General features: G+C 38.1%; 1 protein-coding gene and 1 long non-coding RNA gene across 11 annotated transcripts in view; one reads left to right on the forward strand and one right to left on the reverse strand.

Annotated features, from left to right (window-relative positions):
- Positions 1-614: 614 nt before the first annotated feature.
- pikfyve (phosphoinositide kinase, FYVE finger containing) overlaps positions 615-22623 on the reverse strand; it is a 30112-nt gene continuing 8103 nt past the window's right edge. For 2 of the 10 annotated variants that reach the window (XM_016286435.1, XM_016286436.1), the window contains 42 exons: positions 21440-21487; positions 21084-21242; positions 20411-20422; positions 19523-19632; positions 19088-19259; positions 18024-18231; positions 17143-17169; positions 16882-16965; positions 16646-16784; positions 16408-16565; positions 16175-16286; positions 11573-11720; positions 11267-11485; positions 10127-10189; positions 9332-9461; positions 8964-9144; positions 8811-8885; positions 8625-8732; positions 8355-8495; positions 8082-8208; positions 6633-7876; positions 6261-6361; positions 6050-6121; positions 5654-5825; positions 5369-5547; positions 4954-5067; positions 4757-4865; positions 4504-4658; positions 4320-4416; positions 4135-4195; positions 3914-4054; positions 3691-3811; positions 3501-3596; positions 3082-3165; positions 2902-2996; positions 2739-2798; positions 2326-2502; positions 2082-2185; positions 1858-1986; positions 1449-1710; positions 1293-1367; positions 615-1188 (listed from right to left, as the gene is read on the reverse strand). In XM_016286435.1, coding sequence (XP_016141921.1) covers positions 1073-1188; positions 1293-1367; positions 1449-1710; positions 1858-1986; positions 2082-2185; positions 2326-2502; positions 2739-2798; positions 2902-2996; positions 3082-3165; positions 3501-3596; positions 3691-3811; positions 3914-4054; positions 4135-4195; positions 4320-4416; positions 4504-4658; positions 4757-4865; positions 4954-5067; positions 5369-5547; positions 5654-5825; positions 6050-6121; positions 6261-6361; positions 6633-7876; positions 8082-8208; positions 8355-8495; positions 8625-8732; positions 8811-8885; positions 8964-9144; positions 9332-9461; positions 10127-10189; positions 11267-11485; positions 11573-11720; positions 16175-16286; positions 16408-16565; positions 16646-16784; positions 16882-16965; positions 17143-17169; positions 18024-18231; positions 19088-19259; positions 19523-19632; positions 20411-20422; positions 21084-21242; positions 21440-21487 — 6185 coding nt within the window. In that variant the 3' untranslated portion in view covers positions 615-1072. The remainder of the gene's footprint in view (positions 1189-1292; positions 1368-1448; positions 1711-1857; positions 1987-2081; positions 2186-2325; positions 2503-2738; positions 2799-2901; positions 2997-3081; positions 3166-3500; positions 3597-3690; positions 3812-3913; positions 4055-4134; positions 4196-4319; positions 4417-4503; positions 4659-4756; positions 4866-4953; positions 5068-5368; positions 5548-5653; positions 5826-6049; positions 6122-6260; positions 6362-6632; positions 7877-8081; positions 8209-8354; positions 8496-8624; positions 8733-8810; positions 8886-8963; positions 9145-9331; positions 9462-10126; positions 10190-11266; positions 11486-11572; positions 11721-16174; positions 16287-16407; positions 16566-16645; positions 16785-16881; positions 16966-17142; positions 17170-18023; positions 18232-19087; positions 19260-19522; positions 19633-20410; positions 20423-21083; positions 21243-21439; positions 21488-22623) is intronic. The other 8 variants (XM_016286438.1, XM_016286440.1, XM_016286437.1 and 5 more) reach the window with 8 other exon arrangements.
- LOC107595856 (uncharacterized) lies at positions 13869-22414 on the forward strand. Its single transcript, XR_001610309.1, has 3 exons — positions 13869-13972; positions 19240-19243; positions 22400-22414. It is a non-coding gene; the product is annotated as an uncharacterized lncRNA (long non-coding RNA).

Here is a 22623-nt window from a genome sequence, read left to right on the forward strand (position 1 = left end):
GAAAAAAAATTTGTTTTCCTTTTGATATTGTGGTAACAGATTTGACACTATAAAATAACTACTTGGTGTAAGAACTTTTTAGATTCAAATATTTTCTTGGAGCACATAGACTTTTCAGTGCTTCAGATCTTAACAGTGAGGGAAAGTGACATAATTTCCTGTATCTTACATAGTTGTGGGAGATAATTCCACTAATTTAAAGGCAAAGTATACGGTAACAGAGTGGATGCAATATTTATGGACACATTTTTATAAGAAAAAAGTTATTTAAAAAAAAGAATGTTGTAGAATTAGGTAAATGACTCTTTAGGGCTTTTATAAATAAAATTAAGGAAATATTACCAAAATAAAAGTACAATAAAATATTTTGATTACACAATGATACATGATGGAAAAAATGCACTGACTAATTCGGACAACAAGCAATCATAATTTTCAGCTATTTAAGACACTTTTTGCAAAAAATATTATATTGTTATGAACTGTAACATCTTGTAATTCACAACGAGTAACACAGTATTAAAATAATTAAAAATATAACCATTTGTAAAAAGCAGGAAAAAAATAATGACTTCGGACACCAAATGTACCTGCAATTATAGAATCACAAAAGCCCCTAAAGACAGTCCTTAGCTATAGATCCTTGGTATTGTTTTTTTTTTTTGCAACTGGGCACAGGTCCTAAATGCATAACTGATAAGACAATAAAGTTAAATATCATAAGATACTTTTACCAGTATTAATCAGCTTTAATTACATATCTCTGTACATTTATAAACTTTTACATCATCCACAGTTAATAGGTTATAAACAAACACTACTGCTTAACAGGGTTAACTAAAAGTTCAGCCATTTCAGTTTGGTCACTTCAGTGGATCTTCTGGAACTGGATCTTGGCACATCCGTTTTGGTCAATTTGTGCACAAAGCATAGAAAGAGGGGTTCAGTTTCACTCAGCTTCAGACACCACCGCAGATATTGGAGGGTTCACTATGGTCTTCCATAAAAACACTGCAAAGTACATGAGAGAGCAGCATATCCCCTTCCAGCTATAATGTTCCCTTCTTGTCCATCAGCAGTTGAGCCCAAGACCTGTCCAGTGATCAGGGACCATGAGGAAATATTTGTCCATGGCCTCACAGAAACGTGCTCGATACAGCTCTGGTGACACCACCGTGGGCATTTTACCTGTCAGGAAGGAAAGGCGATGAAACATAGGTTTAAAGAAAAGGTAAGTGTTTTAGTTTCTGAGAATACCATGCTATGTATGTTTTAGGAGAGTATAACTGTACCTTGACCTCCAAGAATCCCAGTCGATTTGACCACCATCTCCAGCTTTTTATCCCATGTGAAAGTCCGGATATAATCTTCAAATATACAAGAGTTTTAACAAGCACTAAAAGAAAATTCCAATATTGATTTTAAAATAACAGATTAGATTTTCTCACCTATGATGCCCACAACTAGCTCCTTCGTGGCATCGTCACGGCCCACCAACAGGGAATAATCAATGATGAGGTGGCTGGACAGGAAGTGGGCATCACTGAGGATGGCGGCACGCAGAATGGCCTTGCAGTGTGAGCGAATATAAAGGGGATTGTCATGCACCAGTTTGAGGAGGTTCTCATCCAGGAGCACCACCTCACAGCTCTCCTTTCCTAGTTCAGTCTTCACGTTCCGGTTTCTCAGGGATCCCTTCAGGTCAAACACCTGCACAAACACAGGTAACAGGACCACGTAACAGAATGTGAACATAAAAAGACCCAAACTGAAATATTTTTTGTCTGTCACAGTATTTCTGAAACACCAACTTCAAATCAGTTATAAGTTGCAAATTTAATGTCTCAATAAATGTACCTGTGCCATCTTTCGCCCATAGAAAAGGTTTTCCATCACCAACAGGTCCAGTTTCTTTTCGGTGTTGTTCTGGGAGTTCTTGTAGCCGATACGGTACACTCCCAGAATCTTAGCAAGTGCTGTGGGTCGCTGTTAAACAGATGCAAGAACAGTTTAGAGAGAAAAACCTGTAACAGGCCAAAAATGCTGCCTCAGACATCACTACGACGTCTGTATTTCCTTACTTTTTGCTGAACTGCTCCTGTGATGTAAGTAAAGTAGTGGGGTGCAAAGTCTAAGAAGGACTGGACCTCTAATCTGGGCATCTGCTTCAGAATAAACCGATCATCTAAGGAGAAACAGCAAGTTTAGCAAAATACATCCAAAGACTTAAAAGTCTTCACTTAATGAAAGCAACTACCCAATGTGGGGGTGGGGGGTGATTTGTGAATGATTATCTGTATTGAAGGATCTTAGATTAGGTCGCACCTTCAGTAGCATAGAAAACTGCACCAGACTTCCCGCCACGAGCCTGCCAGTTGACACAGCGGGAGAGTGATCGCACAAAATCATCCTCTGAGCTCTCCATAATCTCTTCTCGCATTTTATGGAACTCCTCCGCGTAGTAGATCCGGCAGTAAAACTTGGCATTTGCATCTGAGAACTCTGCATTATAAGTATGATTTTCAAATGTATTTATGTTCTTCATTTTATGCATAACTACTATTATTATCAATAAATAGCTAATTTATTTTAAAAATATATTTGAAAACTTTGAAAAGATAAAAAGCTGACACAGTGGCTAGTTTGTGACCCACAATTACTTAATGTCAGAGGGTCAATAATATTTGTTATAGTTATAAAACTAATGTTTTAGTCGGCTATTTGAGCCTGATACTTACGCAGCTCAATGTGTGGGTTTCCTGTCTGCTTCTTTTGTTTGTCTCCACTTTCAGGCTCCTCTGCAAAAGATATACCATAAACATTTAGTCTCATAAGTAATTTCATATTAGACAGATGGTATTTGTAAGTGGCTAGTATTTGGTAAACTGTGGTTAGGTTTACTGAGTGGGTCAGCATCAACGCTGCTGCGGCTCAACTGTGACGTGCTGCTTTCACTGGGTTTGGCTGGGCTGTTCTTTGCTCTACTCTCTCCAGAACTACAGATGGCAAAAAAGTCAGCTTTTGTTTTACCAATATACACAGAGAAAATACAGCCGATGAGGAAATGAGTGTTTGATGTACCTAATGGCCTGAGATATGTCATCAGCTCCAGTCTTTGCTGTTGTCTTTGTAAGCTCTTCAAGGGCAGTTTTATACTCTTTACAGCTGGATGATGGAAAGAGTAAGAGTGTCTTATTTAAAATGCAGATATTGCTGAGAAGTTTGATTCATTTGCAGAAATCGCACTGTCCGCTTCAGTGAATTGTTCATAACACTGATTTACTGAATCTAATTTGCAAAAATGGCTATTTAGTTGAAACGATGTTTCCTATTTTTATACAAAAATATAAATAAAAAAGTATACAAATAATACAAAAGAATTCAAATATATAAAAAAGCTCTTTAAGACATTTCAGAGTAAATACATAAATACTAAAATGTATCAAAAGGAAAATATCCATATCTACTTTTTAGTTATACATGTACAAAAAGCTGTGTACCTGAGTGCAAAAGCAATGATGGAGCTGGGCTCTCTCTCACACACAGCTATAGGAACTCTCTCGTGCTCATACATCAAATAGTGTTTGTCTGGGTCACTAACAAACCAAGAAAATAAAGAGACCTTTATCAGCTTGAGAAAGAAAAGCATTGGTTTGTTTTTTAGTACCCATAATATCATAACAGCCTTACAAAGGTAAAGGGATGGGATTGTAGCTGTTGCCTGGTAACAGGTTGGCCAGGATGGTTTTCATGGTGGACTTTTCCTTTACTTGACTGTCATTGGAACCAAGTAAATGCCCCTCAAACATGTCTAAACAGTATTAGAAGTAGAGAGATGAAGAGAATGAGAGAAAGTCAGGTGGGGTGGTTATGTGTGATTTCAACCACAAGGAAGTGTCCAAAGTAAGTTTACCCTCTGTGATGCTCACAGAGTCCTGATCAGGAAAAGATGGTCCGCTCGTGATGACATCTAGAGCTTGTTCAGCCGGAGACGGTAACTGAAGTAATGATGAAGACCCTGAACTTGACGGAAAAGTGTTGAGATGACGGTCCTCTGTGAGAAAAGGCTGTGAGTCGACTGTGCAACAATCAAGAGCAACTTTTTCAAGATGAATAAAGGGCCAATGAACTCACCTTTCTCTCCATTTGGGACCACAGGGGATGGGTTACGAGGAGAGGACTCCATAGCACTAGTCTATCAATCAAAAACAAAATGGAAATGAAAAATTATCAAACGTATGCACTTTATGCATTTATTTGAAGTCCAGGTGGCATTACTTGAGCAAACTACTTAGTGATTTGCTAAATAAATGGCTGACCTTGCTCTCATCTAATGTAGCTTGTCTGTGTCTGCCAGGGCTGGGAGGAACAGATAGACGCTTCCTGCCTTTTTCTTGCTGGAACAAGTCCTGAAGTCTGGAGACAAGATCAAATAAAAGTTCTACAGTTCTGATGGCAGATGTTTAGTTTCAGTCTCTATGGCCCTATGAATACAGTCCTCACCTGTTGTTCCAGGACTGCAAGGTCTCACACAAACCCTGCTTTTTGACCACCACTGACTCCAGAACAGCCTGTAGTTGTTGTGGCGAGTCCATCGCAATGGTCTGCAGACGCACTTGTAGCTTTTCTATCCAGCCACGAAGCTCTGATTCCTCCATCTAAGACAGAAAAATGTTCATTTAACAGTAACTTAGCATTGGTCAATACTTTGGATGAAATTTTATTTACACAAGTAAAGTCCTGAAAAGAAACTTACATCTTTCTGTGCAAACATGTCCTCCATTTTTTCTTCTCTAGTCTTGCTGAAGGTGTCAGTTTTTAAGGAGGTGAGACGGTCATCTATGGCCAGGTACACCTGAGCCACCCTACAAATGTTGGAGAATTAATTAATTTAGCTGATATCTGGAGGAGGTTTATGAGGCTGGGTAAGAGAAGTCCAGTAGGGAATCTTACTTATGGGAGAAGTCTTTGAGGTCCTGCTGCAAGTTGGCTTTAGATGGGCCCTGGTTCCTGATGATGATTTTTGGAGGAGGCAGACAGATCTCGAATAGCCTCACTGGGATGTAACTACAGATGACAGAAGAGTATGAATATATTTGGATTAACAGTTTATAAAAATGTACTAAGGTGGTCATATTCTAGGGCTTGAACGACTTCAGATTTTTACGTCTTGTGTCTTATAATCACACCTCTTGTGGAGTGCTTTCAGAGTATGCATTTATTTGTAATTTTAACGGTTTGGAAATGGAGTGTAAATGTGGATTTCAAAGATTTCTCATCCTGTTGCGCCCTCAATAGGACAAGCTGGGGTCTGTGCAACCCCTAGCATATTCGAATATAAAGAGATCTATATTGTGAAGATGCACACCTGAATGAAGCCACCATCTGGTTGTAGGAGAAGTACTGGTGATAATCTTTATGGATGAAGTGGCCGCAAGGCTCTGCATTGGCCCGGCGGGTGTACTGGTTACCATAGAAACGGAGCTCTAGATACTTGGCGAAGGACATGGACCAGGAGTCATTAGACAAAGGGACTACAGGAGTCACCTGAAACAAAATCGGTAACAATTCATACGAGTAATACTATAGTACATAATATCTTACATTAGTTCTATTTTATTGTTTTTTCTAATCCAAATGCTTCCTGTGTTACCTGTTTACAGACACGGCACCAAGAGTAGTTGAGGATTGTGTGCTGATATCCAGGTACAGGCGAGTCCAGCTCTTTCAGAACAATCTGGACACAGCCGTTACCGTGGACAAAGCGCCGGATGTGGTGAACCATGGGGGTCTCACAGTACATGCTGGGGCACTGGTAAGAGGGTCTGAATCACACCCATATAAAACCAAATCAAAATAAACAACATATATGCCATGATGAATGAAATTTCAATAAAGGTGTGTGTTAAAGAGCAAATCATTTTTTTGCAGTACTATTGGAACTGCAATCAGTAATCATGAAATTTCACTTGCATTGACTGAAATTTTGGTACTATGACAAACATAGGCATGATGCACAATTTCCAGGTAAAAAGGAAACAAAAATTACCTGAAACAGTATCTCTCCAGAAATACGCCAAGAGTCAAGTCATTCTTTCCATAAAACTCCATTGTTACAATCCTGTAAATACATAGCACATACAATAAAAACCTAGACCTCCCTGTTTGCATATTCAGAATATAGTCAGTAACACGGTTTGTCATGTTACTGCTAATACATCTTAAATTAATACGACAATGCAAGTGTACTGAGAGTTTACCATGGACTGACGCAGGGGTTTGGGGCATTATTAGATTGTTCTGATGAGCTACTGAACAGCACACAGAGCCTCTGATGGTTGATTGGATTTAAACAGTCCAACTGAAACATAAAAACAATTAATCAGGCTTCTGCATTTAAAGTTTTGGAAAAAAGTTGCAAAAACCGCAACCTTCATAATTTGAAAAGATAATACAGCTCATATAATAATTAGTTTGACTGTGAATTTTTCTTAAGGTTCTTTCACTGACCAAAAACCAGTTTTTAAGAGTTTCAGGCCCTATTGTGCACACTAATCGTTGAAAATGCCTCACTGTTCAGAATGTGGAATAAAGTAACAGAATAAACATACTAGCAGAAAAGAAACCCTCACCTTAGTAGCCCAGGTCATTTCGTTCAGTCCTACCACTTTATCTTCTTCACTGTCTGACTTTATTTGCACCTTTGTGGGTGGGGCTTCACGAAATTGCATACCTTCCCTTTGCCGAATACGCCCCCCCTGGGCACGATAGTCAGCCAGCATGCGTGCCAGCTCGTGACTACTGCCTAGATGCTCTACTATACGGGCACCTGTGAGATTGTGACAGGGCAAAATCTGGATGGTCCGTTGGTGTGACACAGTACCGTTGGTCAGGCTGACAGAACTCGGGCCTGACTCTTTCAGCAGCTGCCTCTTGCGGCGTCCGTCCAGCTCTTTCGAGTCCTTATTCAAAAGAGGTGAGAGGTAAACCTGTTCTGGGAAATAATCCCGGCTAGGACAATGCAGTCCAGCAGCAGTGAGCAGGTACGGCTCCCGAAAGGTAATAAAGGGTGAAATGCAGAGAATAATGTCCTTAAGCTCCTGTTTAAACAAAGCTGAGATGGATTTAAGGCGGTCATCTGAAGAAGCTACATGTTCGGTCACAAACAGGCCTGTGTCATCCTGTAAGGGATCCCTGAAAAGCCGGGCTGGTGGGAGGGAGGTCTCAGAGCTTGTGCTGTCCCGATGGACCAGAGTCTCCTCCAGCTCTTTGTTCTTCTCCTCCTCACCTGAGCCTTTAAACACTTCCTGTGATGTCTCTTTCAAGTCTGAAATAAGGAAAGGTGGTGACACCGGCTGGGAAAGACTGGAAGTGAAGGATGAAAGGGGTGTGGATGTCTTTATAATATCTTCCTCTCCTCCAGAGAAGGAAGCAACTGAAGCATTTTTATTTATTCTGGGGCTTTCTCCATCTTTATTAGACGATTCGGAGATGGAAGGCTCTCTTCTGTGGGCTTTGATGACCTCCTGATGCCCTGGCTCAAAGTCTCCTTCTGGAAGAAGCGTGAGGTTCTCATCCCCCAATGTTGAACCATCATTATCTTGGCTCTCCCGTTCCCCACCAGTTTCATCCTCTTCCTCCAAAGTGGTGCTTTCCAGCAGACATGGGAAAGAGGAACTCTCAGCCAGGCTAGGAGGCATAGCAAACTCATCCATGAGGAAAGAGATCTCCAGCTGTGAGTGGTAAGCCACACACACCATAAAAATGATGATCTCTTTCACCCGTGCCAGCTCATACTCTGAAGCACCACGGAGCTTGATGGTGCAGCCCAGCTGAGGAGGACAGCCATCAAAAAACATAAGGCTCTTCATTTCATCTGTAAAAGTGAATTTTACAAAGATTTTTAAAATGACCAATTTTAATTTGACAATTTTTTTGAACAATTAACAATTAACAGATACCGATAAATAAATAATGATATGGTATTGATTAATTGCATCCTTAAAAAGAACAACTTTTATTCAAATGAAAAGTGAGTTAAATCTGACATACATCAGGAATAATAAGAGATGGAGACTCACTATTTGGCAGCTGGAAGGAATGCAGGTAAAATTTATGGCAGGTACCCAAACGAGGTTTTGTAAGAAGCTGATCCATTGAGATGACTAAATCTCCTTGAGTCATTCGACTCACACGGTCCAGGACTTGCTGTGTTGATTAAAGAGAGATATTAATTGAAACATTCACAAACCAGACCAAAATAACCCATTTGCCATGTCCTCTCTGATTAGGGCATTATCAATGGTCAGCTATGTGGAGTAATATTTAAACAGTGACCTAAAGAAGGTACTAACAGGTTTGACATTAATCACAAGGCTAATGCCATGTTCCAGTAGCATGTCCTGAGCGATACGGGACACGGTCTTCTCCACCAGCACCAGGTTCGGTCGGACGTCAGCAATCCTCTGAACATAGTTCTTCAGAAACTCATGCTCCTGGAAAGAGCAAATTGTAAATGAAATGATTTCTCAGATTCTTGTGCTTTCAGTGTATTGTCTGGAGATAATTTAGCATACTCTGGTAAAAACATTTACAGCTATCATGTAGGGGTTAGTGGCCATTACCTGTAACACAATTGGGTCAATGCAAGTGAACTTGGTCTCTTCTCTGTACAGATACTCAATGGAGCATTTGAGGAGAAGGATCTTGGGGTTTTTGATGTAAGGGTTCATCTGTTGAGAAAGTCCAGGCACTTTTAGCACAAATATTACATGACCTTCTCTGTGGCATAATGTTCAATCCATACAAACCTTTTTATGTGCAATATTCTTTGTGCAAACGAAGCCGTTTACTACAGCAGAGTCAAACTTCTTTCCTCCTGGAATCTACAAAAAAGCAAATCTTAGACATATTTGTCTAGTAGAACTAGATGAATCGATTTTGAGTCCATTTTTGTTCCTCACCTTCTTGATATGGACAAACTGACGAATATCCATGTCATCATCGCAGTTGCGCACATCCGGTCGCACTGTCTGCACAACTTGCCTCACCACAGGTACAATAATATCACGCCAGGAGAGAGACAGTGATTCGCTGTACAGCAGCTGCTGCAGCAGTGCCATCATGTGGCTGTGATTAGCAGACCTGAAGAGGAAGCATTAATCATGATGTGTGCTTCCAAAAGTCCCTCAACTCATTTACATGTGATTTATATGTGATGCTTGTAAAAAAAATAATTTTTGTATTTTGCTCCTAATTGTAAATTAATAGATGTAACCAACCTTAAAATAACATGTTATGCATTAAAAATAACAATCCTCTGAAGTCTTACAGTAAACGCTCCATTGCTTTTTTTTCCCCGTTCTCTTCCCGCAACTGGTCCAGAGAGCTGTGATGCCAGCCGAGAGGTGTGAAGAGCATCTCTTTAGCTTTCTCCTCAACTCTCCGGTTAAACAAAGACTCTACAGAGGAAAAACATATTAGCATAGGTGAGACAATAGTTCATGTACACTACACCATTTTTTTTTACTTTAAAGAAACGGTTATTTTTACTCCGCAAGGATGCACTAAATTGTCACAAAAAAAAATTCAGTACATTTACATTTATGCATTTAGAAAACACTTTTATCCAAAGTAATTTACAAAAGAGGTACAAAGTAAATACTTTTATGATAACAAAGGACTATTTCTATTTAATGCTGTTCTTCAAATTCTGTTCATTGAAAAATCCTCCACTTGCAGCAATGACAGCCGTGCAGACCTTATGCCTAAGCAGTCAGTTTATGAAAATAATTACCATGAAGTTTCATGCCATGCTTTCTGTTGCACTTCCCATAGGTGCGATTTGCTTGTAGAGAATTTCTGACAGACCTTATGATCAAACGGTTTCCACAACAGATCAAACTTTGATTTATCTATTCAGAATACTCTTCTATAATCGGTTACCATCTTTAGGTTCTTTTGACCATTCTATCCTTTTGCTTTTACTCACCAGTTTCAGATTGATTTAAAACTTCAAATTAAACTTGAAGATTCAAACTTCAAAACCATACATGTCTTAGTGATTCAGAACTTCTGAATGGAAGTATTGTAACAAACTACAGTAAAGGATGCGAGAAACAATTACCTTTTATAAAGGCATCACTGATGGATATATGCTGACCTCCATCTTCAGAGAGCAGGACTTCCACTGACAGAGAGAGTGCATGTGAGACAGAACAGTCATGTGTAGACATCGGAGGACACTGAATTATGTAGATTTAACATATAATTAAAGTAAATGTTAATTAGAGTAAATGTTGCCATAAAACCAGTCTAGTACAATGAATTCGCTTCAACAGTAATTTTGAGGAAGTGGAAGTCAGTGTTACTGCTTGGTTACTGTGAGGCACGCATGACGTAGCGGCATGTCATGCTTTTGAGGTAGTATGACAAACTGGAAATGTACTAATATGAAATGTTGTACTGGGAAGGGACATCATGTGAGACTTAGAAGGAAAAACTCATTCATGCTGGACAATATGCTATAGTTAGGGCTGTTACTTCAGTTGTTAATTATAGTTTGGAGGGTCGGACTAGTATTGAATGGTAAGTCTCAGATCAGCAAGACATCGGTTTTGCTCCAAACCCCAGTGAGCTGCCTACCTACAGTAGATAGGATTTACACACATCACAACCATGCACCTGATGTAAAGCCTGCTACAAACACAAGGCAGTAAAATTATGCGGTCTCATAAGATTCCTCATTTTAGCTTCAGTCTAAGGCAGTGGCTCATGTATTCTTTGAGCGTAAAGCAATCCCAGAATGCATTATGGAAATCTGTGGGGATTTCAAAAAAAAAATCTGAGTTAGAATTTATTTAAAAACAATTCAAATTAATTAATAATAAATACATTTTATTTTTGTGCTTATTAAAGAGGTCATGTTGTGCATTTTCTTTTCTTTCTTTCTTTCTTTCTTTTTACCTACTAAGGGGCAATTAAATTGTTCATAATAAACTTAAATTGTAAGACACAGCAATTTTAGTTTTTGTCAGCGTTTTAAACCCACTCTTTGACTTTGAATGTTAAGTTGCTGCAGCTTTAATAAGTCGTCATTGAGATTTCTTTGCAGTTAAGCTGTAGCCTTACAAGGTAGCTGCCTATGTAGACAGTATATAGTGATGCAGCTGACTAGGGTTTGAAACAGAACCAGTGAGTTAGTGCTGCTTTTGAAGCAGACAGAGGCAAACCAGGATGGCCAATGGGCCTCTCCGCCTCTCCTCACTTGGTGCATGGATGTCGGTTTCTGGGGTGAACGGGTCATGGGGCTCCATACTTTTTTGCTCGGCTGGGTAAGGAGGCACATGTGGGTACTTGGCTTGCTTCTTGATGTGAAAATTGACATTGTCCTGCTCCACGTTTATGTTGATGGAGGCAGCGGAGTCACTGTCCACTGCAGAGTGGAAACTGCTGACAGATGTTCTTTTGCTGGGGCTGGCCGAATCTGGAAAATTGTGAGAGGGGGCCAGCAAGTTGGTGAGGCAAAGACATACTGACTGCTATAGGATGTTAACATTCATGGGATACTTACTCGGTGTGACATATTCATTTTCATCAGCTAGCTGCTCAGTGTCACTGTCGTCAAACTTGATGTCTTTAAACCATGACGGTTCGGAGTGTCCCTCAAGGGAATTCACACTGTCGCTGTCTGGAGAAGGGGTTTCTGAGAACTCTGTGCTCTGAAATTCAACAAACACATTACTAATATGATGACAGATAAAATCAAACCAATTCGTTTTTTTGTAAAGTGCACAATACACAAGCCAAATCTGAATTACAAAAATTGTGTTTTCAGTTAGCATACAATGTCAAGCTACATTATTACAAGAGTCATGTGATTTCAATTTAAAATGAGTATTGGATTGGATCAATTTAAAAAAAGTTACACAAAAATGTCAAAAAATATGGTCATGAACATATTACATATTATTTTTATCAGATATTTTACCAACATCAGTCCTGATTGTAACTACAAAAAATTCATTCAATTTCAGGATTTTAGCCCTTTAAAAAACAGTTAATGCTTAGTAAATTATAAGCAGATTTTTTTCTGGACTATTACATGTCTTGGATATGTCAAACATGATTTTTAATCATCATTCAAACACACACACACACATTTCTCAGTACACACATACAAACCACACTGACATCCATACCAATACACCCACTTGTTACAATTACATAATTACATAATTGGCCTTTTTTCATTGCTTTAATGAGTTTCACTGGGAGCAACTATGTTCTTAACCTTTAATCGTCCCTTGATTTGAGCAACGTTAAAGTCCCTTGGGGTCAGATAGACTTTTACAGTGATTGCATAAGGAAATATAAATTTTTTTATAAGACAAACTATATATAATTTTTTTTATTTACTTCTCAGCTATATATTTATGCTGTGTTTTTGTGGATATTTGGTAGTTTTTTACCTATTTACTGCACAAATACTCAACTATGCCATAAATTGGCTTATAAAAAATAATTTTTTAATGAAAAAATCCCTTAAATTAGGACCTAAATTAAATATAAAAGGTTTCTGGATATTGGCCCATGTGTTAGGGATAGAGGCATTATGCAAATCTTCCCACATAGTGAGGTAGATATGTGGGGGCGTGTTCGAACAAGCCGTTTTAGGTAGGTGTGGTTAACTCTTAACTTTTATAAAGAATATCTCTTTGGATTTGAGACTTTAGTCTTTGCAAATTTACAGATCTTCTTTATGCACCAAGAGCTTGTAACAGTCCAAAGAGAAAGGAAAAAATGAAATCGCATCATATGACCCCTTTAAAGAAGTCCGTATGAGGTCCATAGGGACTCATTCATTTTCAGTTCAGTTTCAAGTCCATTTTTCTTCATGTTTCAACTTCTCCTCACAACTTTATGATATATATTTTGTGAATATATATTTAAACATTCTAAAATACATTAAAAAGTCTGTATTTTTATATTTATTTTAGTTGTTGTACTAAAAGTTGTTGTTATTTTGAATTGTTTGCTTTTGCAAATTATTATACATACATTTGCAGAAATGTTACAAGTCACCACTAAAAGACATGACTGTAATCACATACTATTTATTTCAGAAAATTATTTATCACAATTAATAAACACTGCATAATCCTCCTCTTCAGATTCCTGGTAATCCTGTTCAAACTCAGTTTCATCTTCTGTGTCAGTAGTAAAATCCTCAGGACTATCTGGTTCAATGTTCTCTGGGCCTTCTTCACTGTCACTTTGATCCAGTATGAAATCCAGGGTCTCCTCAAGACTGTACCTTTTGGCCATGGTGCTGCCACAGAATGAGCTCAGTGCAGGACCCAGACAGCATTTATGTCTGATTGTATTTGCCAAAATCTAAAAAATCCCCAGACACCTGCGTGTGTGTGTGTGTGTGTGTGTGAGAGTGTGAGAGAGAGAGAGAGAGTGAACATGCTTGTTCCATGTTGCCTTTGTGCTCTAGTATTAGTCCTTCATTTATATATGGAAATTTTTCAGATTTATGCCAGTTTTGTTGCTTTTATTTGCCAATTTCTATAAAAATACTCTCTGTTGCAGTCACACACATGTATGTGTTTGTGTGTGTATGAGATAGAAAGTTTGTTCCATTTTGTGTTTATGGTCTAGGACCAGACCTTTATTTAAATGTAGGAATTTTCAGATTTATACTGGATTTATTTCTTTATTTTGACAAATGAAATGAAGAAATTTTTTTTTTTTTACATTTTCCCATTAATTTTCAATGTGGGGTCAATCTGACCCCAAGGACCTTTAACGGTGTTTTTTTTTTACACACCTTTTTTTGTGTGTTTAGATAGATTATTTAGTAAAAGTCACAGAATTTCATGCCCATGGAATGAAGGGAACACTTTTAAAAAATAAAGGAAAATTCAAATGGGGTCAGCTGGACCCCAGGGACCGATTAAGGGTTAAGGTCTTAAGTAGGGCTGAACGATTAAATCGCATTTGCGATAATATCGCGATATGACAAAACGCGATTTTTTTAACCGCAAAGGCTGCGATTACACTCTCGTCACGTGACACGCGAGAGTAAAGCAGTCTGCAGAGGAAGCATCAACTTGGCACACTACGCATATGCCTGGCCTACAGAAAAGCGCACTTTGTTTAATCTATCTAATATTGTGTTGGTCATACTATACAATAGAGATGGGAGAAAAGATTCTGGATCGATTCTGAGCTTAGTTTTTAACCACAGATGTGCGATGGCGCTGCATGTGCTTTAGAAACTCATCCCGCTTGCTTCCAATTGCTCTCTCTCTCTCTATCACACACACACACCACTCGAACTATCCACACAATAATCTTTAATAAAGTTCGGAAAAATTACAAGGACACTCGGACACTTCACTGAACAGAATGTGCAGTGAGAAACGCGTGCGTTGCTGATGCTTGCTGTGTGTCGTCTCTCCCGCCGGTATTTTCCTTACAAATGCTCTACGAACACCTCCTCAGTTATGTCGTTATGTCCATTTCAAATGCTGACGCGTGCTTTGTGAAGAGTGCTCGGTCATGCGGCTGTGCGCGACTCCTTTTAAGTGGTTAAATATACTTTAATTTCGCGTCATAAAAGCATTTTGAAATGCATGTAAACACAGTCAGTTATGTCTTAAAGGATCAAACAGACAGGACAAACCACATCTTATATTTCAAAAGAGATCTGTGCATTAGTGTGAATGCTCTATGATTTCATCATAATAATCAACAACAGTAAAGCTGAGAAAGAGAAAAATCACAAACAGCACTTGAAAGGAAAATGTTCAGATACTCTTAAATACTGAAAGCACTGTTTGTTTATTGCTTGTAAGCCAGGCTAAAATAAATGTTTGAGCTGTCTTAACTGAGAGCAACTTGCACTGACATGTCTTAAAATATATCAGTGCCATTGTTTTGACTCAAGATACACACCAGTAATGTTTTTTTTCTAAGGCACGGTTAAGATACTTAGATGTCCTAATTAAACTAAGGCCTAATCCTGGCTTAATCTAAGCCCTGTCTTATATTAGTTTATTTAAAATTATTAACATGCAATTGTTTTAATTAAATTGTTTAATGTGTAATTTATTTTTAAAAAGTACTTATAATTAAATATGGAATTAAATAAAAAACAGTTGTATTAATAAGACTAAACAATAAGAAAAAAATATATAGTTTTGGAATTTGGCAGCGACTCCCAGAGTCGGAATCGAATCGTGAGGTGCCTAAAGATTCCCACCCCTTCAATGATTTATTGCTTGTCTTTGTTGAATAATACAGAAGATAAAGATCTTAAAAAATAAATCGCATATTAAATCGCAATCGCAATATTGGTAAAAATAATCGCAATTAGATTATTTTCCAAAATCGTTCAGCCCTAGTCTTAAGTGTAACTATTTTCTGGAAATGTTGGAAAAAATGCTATGGAAGTCATTGGCTACCGTCAACTGTTTGGTTACCAACATTCTTCAGAATATCTTCTTTTCTTGTCTCATACAGGTTTGGAAAAACTTGTGGGAGAGTAAATGATGACAGAATTTTAATTTTTGGGTGAACTACCCCTTTAACGCAGCCAAAATGATCCAAAAATACAAAAATGTCCCAAAGGACGCACAAGGGTTAAAGGGGTCATATGATGCTTTTTTAAAGATCATTATTTTGTGTATTTGGTGTAACAGAATATGTTGACATGCTTTAATGTTCAAAAAACACATTATTTTTTAAAATACTGTACATTATTGCAGGTCCTCTACGCCCCGCCTCTCTCAAACACGTCGTTTTCAACAAAGTACCTCCTTTCCGACAAGCGCAGTCTGCTCTGATTGGCCAGCTGATCCAGTGCATTGTAATTGGCCGAACACCGCAAGCACTCATCGGAAATATAACGCCCCTTACCATAATCGCGAGCTTATATGTGGGGGCATGTTAGAACGAGCCGTTTTAGGGGGGCGTGGCAGAGTCTTAACTTTGATAAAGAATATCTCTTTGGTTTTGAGACTTTAGTCTTTGCAACTTCAGGGATCTTATCTAAGCACAATCAGCTTGTAACACTCCAAAGAGAAAGGAAAACTTGAAATCGCATCATATGACCCCTTTAAACAACTGTCCAAACATAAACCTGCTACAGAATATTTCTTCTCACCTGGAGGGGGCGATATAGGGCATACTCATCACGGAAGATCTGATCATGATGGGTAACGCAGTCAAACCAGCGGCCATCTACCAAAGCCTGTCCAATAGCTATGGCCTGAGCCCTGTGTCGGAAGAACGGAAAGGAAATAAAACACCATAACTGCATACAATTAAGCATCTGACCATGCTTGAAGTTGTAATGAACCAAAAAAACCTCTCAAAACCAGTTTTATTGGTTCTTACCTAGTTGAAATAGTGCCATTTCGTAAGAGCCAGTTGACCAACTCTTTACCCACAATGCAGTTGGGGTAAGTACGCAGCCAGTACCGATGGTCCTGGAACTCCATTCCAGTATTGTTGTGGCAAATCTTCTTCCATAGATCTTTAAGTTGAGAAGAATCCTACAAGATAATCAGCTGTTATAATTACCAACTTGAAAATGAGAAAAGTTGAGGAGGAACCTGTGAAAGACAGGTTGTACCAGGAGGATCTTTCTCTCCTCTTCGCTGTGGTCAGTCTTAGATAGGGCCCGGCTGTTCTGTGGGCTAACTGAACTCTCGTAGGCAGGAACCATGGAAGAGCCAGAACGGTCCAAGGACAGGTTGGTCACACTAGCTGACCTTAACACATGAAATAAATGGAAAATATTGTATTTACAGTCCATAAAAAATAAGCACTGGAACAAGAAAATCTTTGACCAAAATACACAATAAACACCTCTTTCTGGCTGGTGACTTGCCCATATCCTCCTGGACTGCTGTAAGTCTGGAACTGAGACCACTGTTCTGAGATTCCTGATGACTAGAGTAATTACACACACACACACAAATAAACCTCAGCAACAGCTTAACCATTTCCCTTTGAAATACTACATACATAAATGACACTCAAGCTATGCATGAAACAGAGTCACACTTAAGTGCAGCAGCATGTCTTCACTAGGAGGTCATGCAAAACAAAAGTAACACTAAAACTCACTTCTTCCTCATCCCAATGGAATTTTTTCTATGCATAGAGAGAGAAAGGAGAAAAGATGAGCATTGAGACAAACTCACAACAACACATGAGCAGGAGCCAGCTGATTGGAAATAGGTGAGCAGAGAGAGTTGAAGTTCATTTGCATCACAATAGTCCTGTGAATGTTTTTCATAATTTGGGGGAAATTCCCTCCTGAATGCAAAAATGAATTGGAATGATTTACTGTCAGATTAAAAAGCTTGGTGGCAATAATGATTCATAAAAGAGTAATACTGACTACAGTACAATATATGCTACAATATTTGACTAAATAGCAATATATGTGTCCACCCTGTCGAAATACTGCCTGCCAGTCCACGATGCTAGCAAGATGAATCCCAAGAAAACATGTCTAGGTCATATTTTACTCCAAAAATAAAAAAGACATTACATTTTGCATAAAGAAAATTGAACTTTTTAGGACAGTGAGTTTTTTTGCATTGTAACATTACTTTTTATGCATTAACCCAGTGGTCACCAAACTTGTTTTTTTTAATGGAAATAAACATAAAAGAAACAGCATCTAAATTGTACACTTTTCCTTGGACATCCCATGTTATTTGTTAAGTACAAATTTGTTTCTATGCTTTCTATGAGGAACAGAAGAAAAATCATAAATCATCAGGTAGCTACTTGACTAGATGGACCTGGGAGAGCCAATCCTTCTACAATCCTCAAGTGAAAGAGATAAACAGCAAGAGCAATGATTATGGTAAGAAAGCAGAGTTAAAACAGAGCAGAGAAACACCAGAGGGATAAGGTAAAGTGAGCAGGAACCATTGGAATAGATAGTGATATGTCCTTATGCCCCGCCCCTTTTCTGATTCTCTCTGTTTTCTCACCTTTGCCAGGCCAGGTCCTCTTCCAGGAAGATGTTCCGGCTGGATTTGCGGCCCCCCACAGGTGTGCGTGGTTCGGTGGGCTCCAGAACACACACGGAGCAGGGCGAATCTGACAGGGCGCTGAGATCTTCTCCGATGGAGCTTGAGTCAGCTGAGTGAGCATAGCTCAATGCTATCTTACGACAGTACGTACAAGCTCGTAAATCACCTGCAGTATTGGGGAAAAGCCAAAAGAGACAAGATTAGAGTAATTAGACAACCAAGATTTGCCATTTCAGTTCTGATGAAAAAGCGGTGTATTTTTCAACCAATCTTTTAAATACAACACAGATTTGCTTTTATTTATTTCTGTTAACAACTAAAGCTGTCAATAGAAAGAATGAAATAAGAACACACAATTAAAATGTAGTAAATCTGTTTAAAAGCATTACATTTAAAAGACAATTATTTCAAATGTTAATTTGCTTAAATATGAATTAATTAATTTCTTACAGACTTTCAACAGCCATAAAAATGCATTTTTAACAAATAAAAAATAATTATCTGAATTTTTTTATGATTTTCCTCCTAGAATAGGACCGCTGAACTAGTGTACTCTGACTATAGCTAAATATGTGTTGTCCAAAACCAACATGAATATAAGAATAACCAGAGTAAGTTTCTCAGAGAATGTAGTCTGACTGAATGTCACGATCAGAATAGTTCAGATGAGTTTACAGCATAAAATATCTGCAAAAAATATATTGAGGAAATAATGTTGCTTTTTAGGTAGATACCGATTCCTCCTAAAAGGTCAAAGTGCACAAACACAAATTCTTACCTTTTTCAAAATCAAACAGTTAGTCCACAAAGTTCAAAAGTCACTCTACAACCCATTGAAATCAAAACCCAAAAAAGGTCAAACCACCGCAAGCACACGCAGCATGCTAAAGGGTAGTCTTACTCTTAATTTGACATAGCTGCTCATCTTCTTGTCGAAAGCCTCTTCAAAGGGGCTACGTCCACAAGCCAGCGGTCAGAATGAGACCCTCGCTCCCCACAGCGAACACCACAATAACACTCACCCGTATAGCCCATGAACTTGCCAGGAATTTCCTGGTTGCAGCATCGGCTGCAGAAGATTTGACCGCAGAGTCGACAATGGTGACGGCGTCGAAAGGTTGTGAATTTCTCGTTGCAGTCATAGCACTCTTTACACTGGCTGTCCGGCATCCAGTACTGTTTCAGATCACTGTCCTGGAACATAAAAACACAATTAATATCACTTACATCCACCTGCAATACAAAAACGTTTGTACTCTGTAGTGAATTCTGGAGAATGTGGATAGGCTCTTTTGTCTATAAGCTTAGAGGCATCTGTATAGAATGCAAAAAATGCTTGAACATGGGATTTTTTTTTCTTTTTCCAATGTCGTTCATATATCTTAAAAAGTCTTAAAAATACAGAAACAAATTTAATCTGTGGAGATTTTCTCAGCTAGTTCCCTGGAAATCAATACCTGACTTTTCCCTTCCATGATCTCCTTGAGTCTCTTGAGGGCTGTGCGCAGCTGGACAGCTGTTCGGGGATCGTGGCTGCCCAGAGGTGCTTCTGATTTCCGTCGACCCTCTATGAATGCAAAGAAACAAAAAAGCAACAGTCAAGTACAAAACAACAGGTTAAATCTACTCTAAAGTACAACATACAGGTGAAATGCATGACACACATGCTCATTCAAAACCAAAGCCTGCAGTCAAATATCCACCAGTACTCTTGATCCTGTCAATGATTGCTTATGTCAGCGAGGATTTTCGGGAATTTTTGTGGGATTATGATTTGCATGAGTAGACTACGAATGAATAGAAGCATGTGAAATTACTCAGACTAACAACTAAAGCTCATAACCAAAATGTTCAGCTCACACCGTTTGACGCATCCTTTCACATGCAACAAATGTGGTTAATTTAAAACTATACGCTGCAAAATTCCTTTTCTTAATCAGTATTTCTGTATGTTTTTCCAGTAAGCATATCTAAACATCCTTAAAACAATATAAATACACCTAAGAATAAGAGTCAAAGACATGTTTTCAGAGATACAAGTTCACCTGGACTTAAACAAATTTGCCAGTTGTTTATTTGGGGGCGGTGGTTATGTTTAAAAAATAAAAATAAATCAGATAAATCTATTTGGCAGTGTGTTAAGAAAAACTAACCTACTAAAATTTAAGATATATTCTCTTAAAACAAGTCTTAGTATATTTGTTTCTCAAGAAACAATACAAAATACTGATAAAGAAAATATTTTATTTTTGCAGTTTCTTTTTTCAGTGTTGATGAATTGAAGCAGATTTTAGGTCTATATGAAACTGACTTCGTACATATGAAATAAAATAAAGAATCCTCACCTTCCCAGTCCACTGTGAACAAAAAGGAACATACAACAACTTTAGCCTAAAAGATTTCTGCACATGTAATATTTTATCATCAAAATCGTTCAGCACTCACAAAATATTCAGCTTCTAATCATCTTGCAACTTCCGAATAAAAAGTGATGGTTCACAATACTTGTTTACCACTCGAATTATAGTTATAACTCCAGAATGTAGTTTTCCAAGTTTACAGTCAAACAAAAACTGTTTAATGGACTTCTTGAACCGTTGCCTGAATTTTCCCTCATAGTAAATGTCCGGTGGCCCTCCTGAGAGTGGAATGAATCATATGAGGGCAGAGTCTAGCCTTTGAATCACTGTTATCTTCAATGATAAACCCTGTTAGAACCAGGCTGCAGTGACTAGTCATCAATCAAAGAGACCTCTGATAGGATTGGTCTTTCTATCTCTAAAAAGAGCATGTTTACGAGGAATTCTGAACAATGGTTTTGTCTACAGAAAAACGAATGATTTTTATATTCTCTACTATAGAAGACTAGGACTACTGAACATGTCTGGGTCATATTTCACTACAAAAACAAAAGGTGCAATGTAACAAAATGTAAAAACCTGGACAATAATTGTGGACAGCTGAAAAAAGACAAATGTGTAAAACTGCACATGTATTTGTAATCTTGTGCCTTTGTACCTGAAGCAGTGGATGTTCTTCTGAGAAGTTCTGAATGTTTCCTGTGGGTTTCGGAGCCATGTATAGAATGGGAGGGACTTGCCCAGTTGTGGCGTGGCCCCTGCGGTGATGATGAAGCTGACTGACTTTTCTCCATCACTGAAGGAGGCCGTCCTTCCTCTGAACAATTGAAACCAACAAACACAGCTCGGTCAGAAGGTAGAAGATTTCTAATTTTGTGGTGATTGGCTGATTTAAAGAAAGAATTTGCATTGTGTTGACATTTCTTCTTTTAATCCTCTTTTCCTGAAATCATTTTTTCCCCCCAATTATTAATTTTTGCTATACTTGCATTTCCGTACAAAATCTAGACTTACCAAGTTTAGCAAGCTTTTTTGCTGGTGCAATGTTTGCACCTGTTTTTTCTAAAAGGAATGAAAGGGAGAAATTAGAGTTGATCACTATAAATGTACTTTGAATTTAAAATTTTACGGACTATCACACTGATTAACTGTAAATCAATACATCAAGAATAATATTCAAAGAAATTAAATTTGAATTCCTGACACTTCTCTTGTTGTAGTATGTCAGAGTATTTCTTCAGCTTCACTGACTTGCTTAAATATATTACCTAAACAAAATCATCAAATGTCCTACACAAATGCAAATGTTGAACTTTTGTTAAATCTACTAGATTATCTTCCTTTTTGTAATTAAGTGCACATGCAGTAGGAGTTTTACTTCTCTAAAGTGTTCTTAGGGCACATAATTTCCTCACAGTAAGTTGTTTACCCCTTAATGTAGAGTGAACTATTACTTTAATAGAGATCATCTATTCCTTTTAGCCCTATGAACAGTTCTGAGTAAAACTCTTATGTGCTAACTGGACAGGGTGTGCCTCAATATTATTCCTCAAAGCTCTGTCTTATAATTTCATATTAATGGGTCCACTTTCACTCTTGTACTGCAACGCTTCCAGCAGGAATGTTCTGTTAATATTATACACAGGAAGGAATAAAAAAAAAAAAAGTCCACATGAGAGCACACAGAATAGGCACTGTGTCCTCAGAATATTTTGAGCAATGTCACATGAGGTTTTTCCCTCCACTGACTGTTCAATTCGATTCCCTCTATTGCCTTTCTGGAATTTACAGTAGAGCACATTCTCTAAAACCAGAATGACTACTATATGTGACCCTGGACCACAAAACCAGTCTTAAGTTGCACGGGTATATTTGTAGCAATAGCCAACAATACATTGAATGGGTCAAAATGATCAATTTTTCTTTTATGCCAAAAATCATTAGGATATTAAGTAAAGATCATGTTCCATGAAGATATTTTGTAAATTTCCTACTGTAAATATATCAAAACTTCATTTTTGATTAGTAATAAGCACTGCTAAGAACTTAATTTGGATAACTTTAAAGGCAATTTTCTCAATATTTTTTTATTTTTTTGCACCCTCAGATTCCACATTATCAAATAGTTGTATCTCGACCAAATATTGTCCTATTCTAACAAACTGTATATCAATGGAAAGCTTATTTATTCAGCTTGA

This window comes from Sinocyclocheilus grahami, unplaced genomic scaffold (genome assembly GCF_001515645.1).
Source record: "Sinocyclocheilus grahami isolate Dianchi unplaced genomic scaffold, SAMN03320097.WGS_v1.1 scaffold209.1, whole genome shotgun sequence".
NCBI lineage: Eukaryota > Metazoa > Chordata > Actinopteri > Cypriniformes > Cyprinidae > Sinocyclocheilus > Sinocyclocheilus grahami.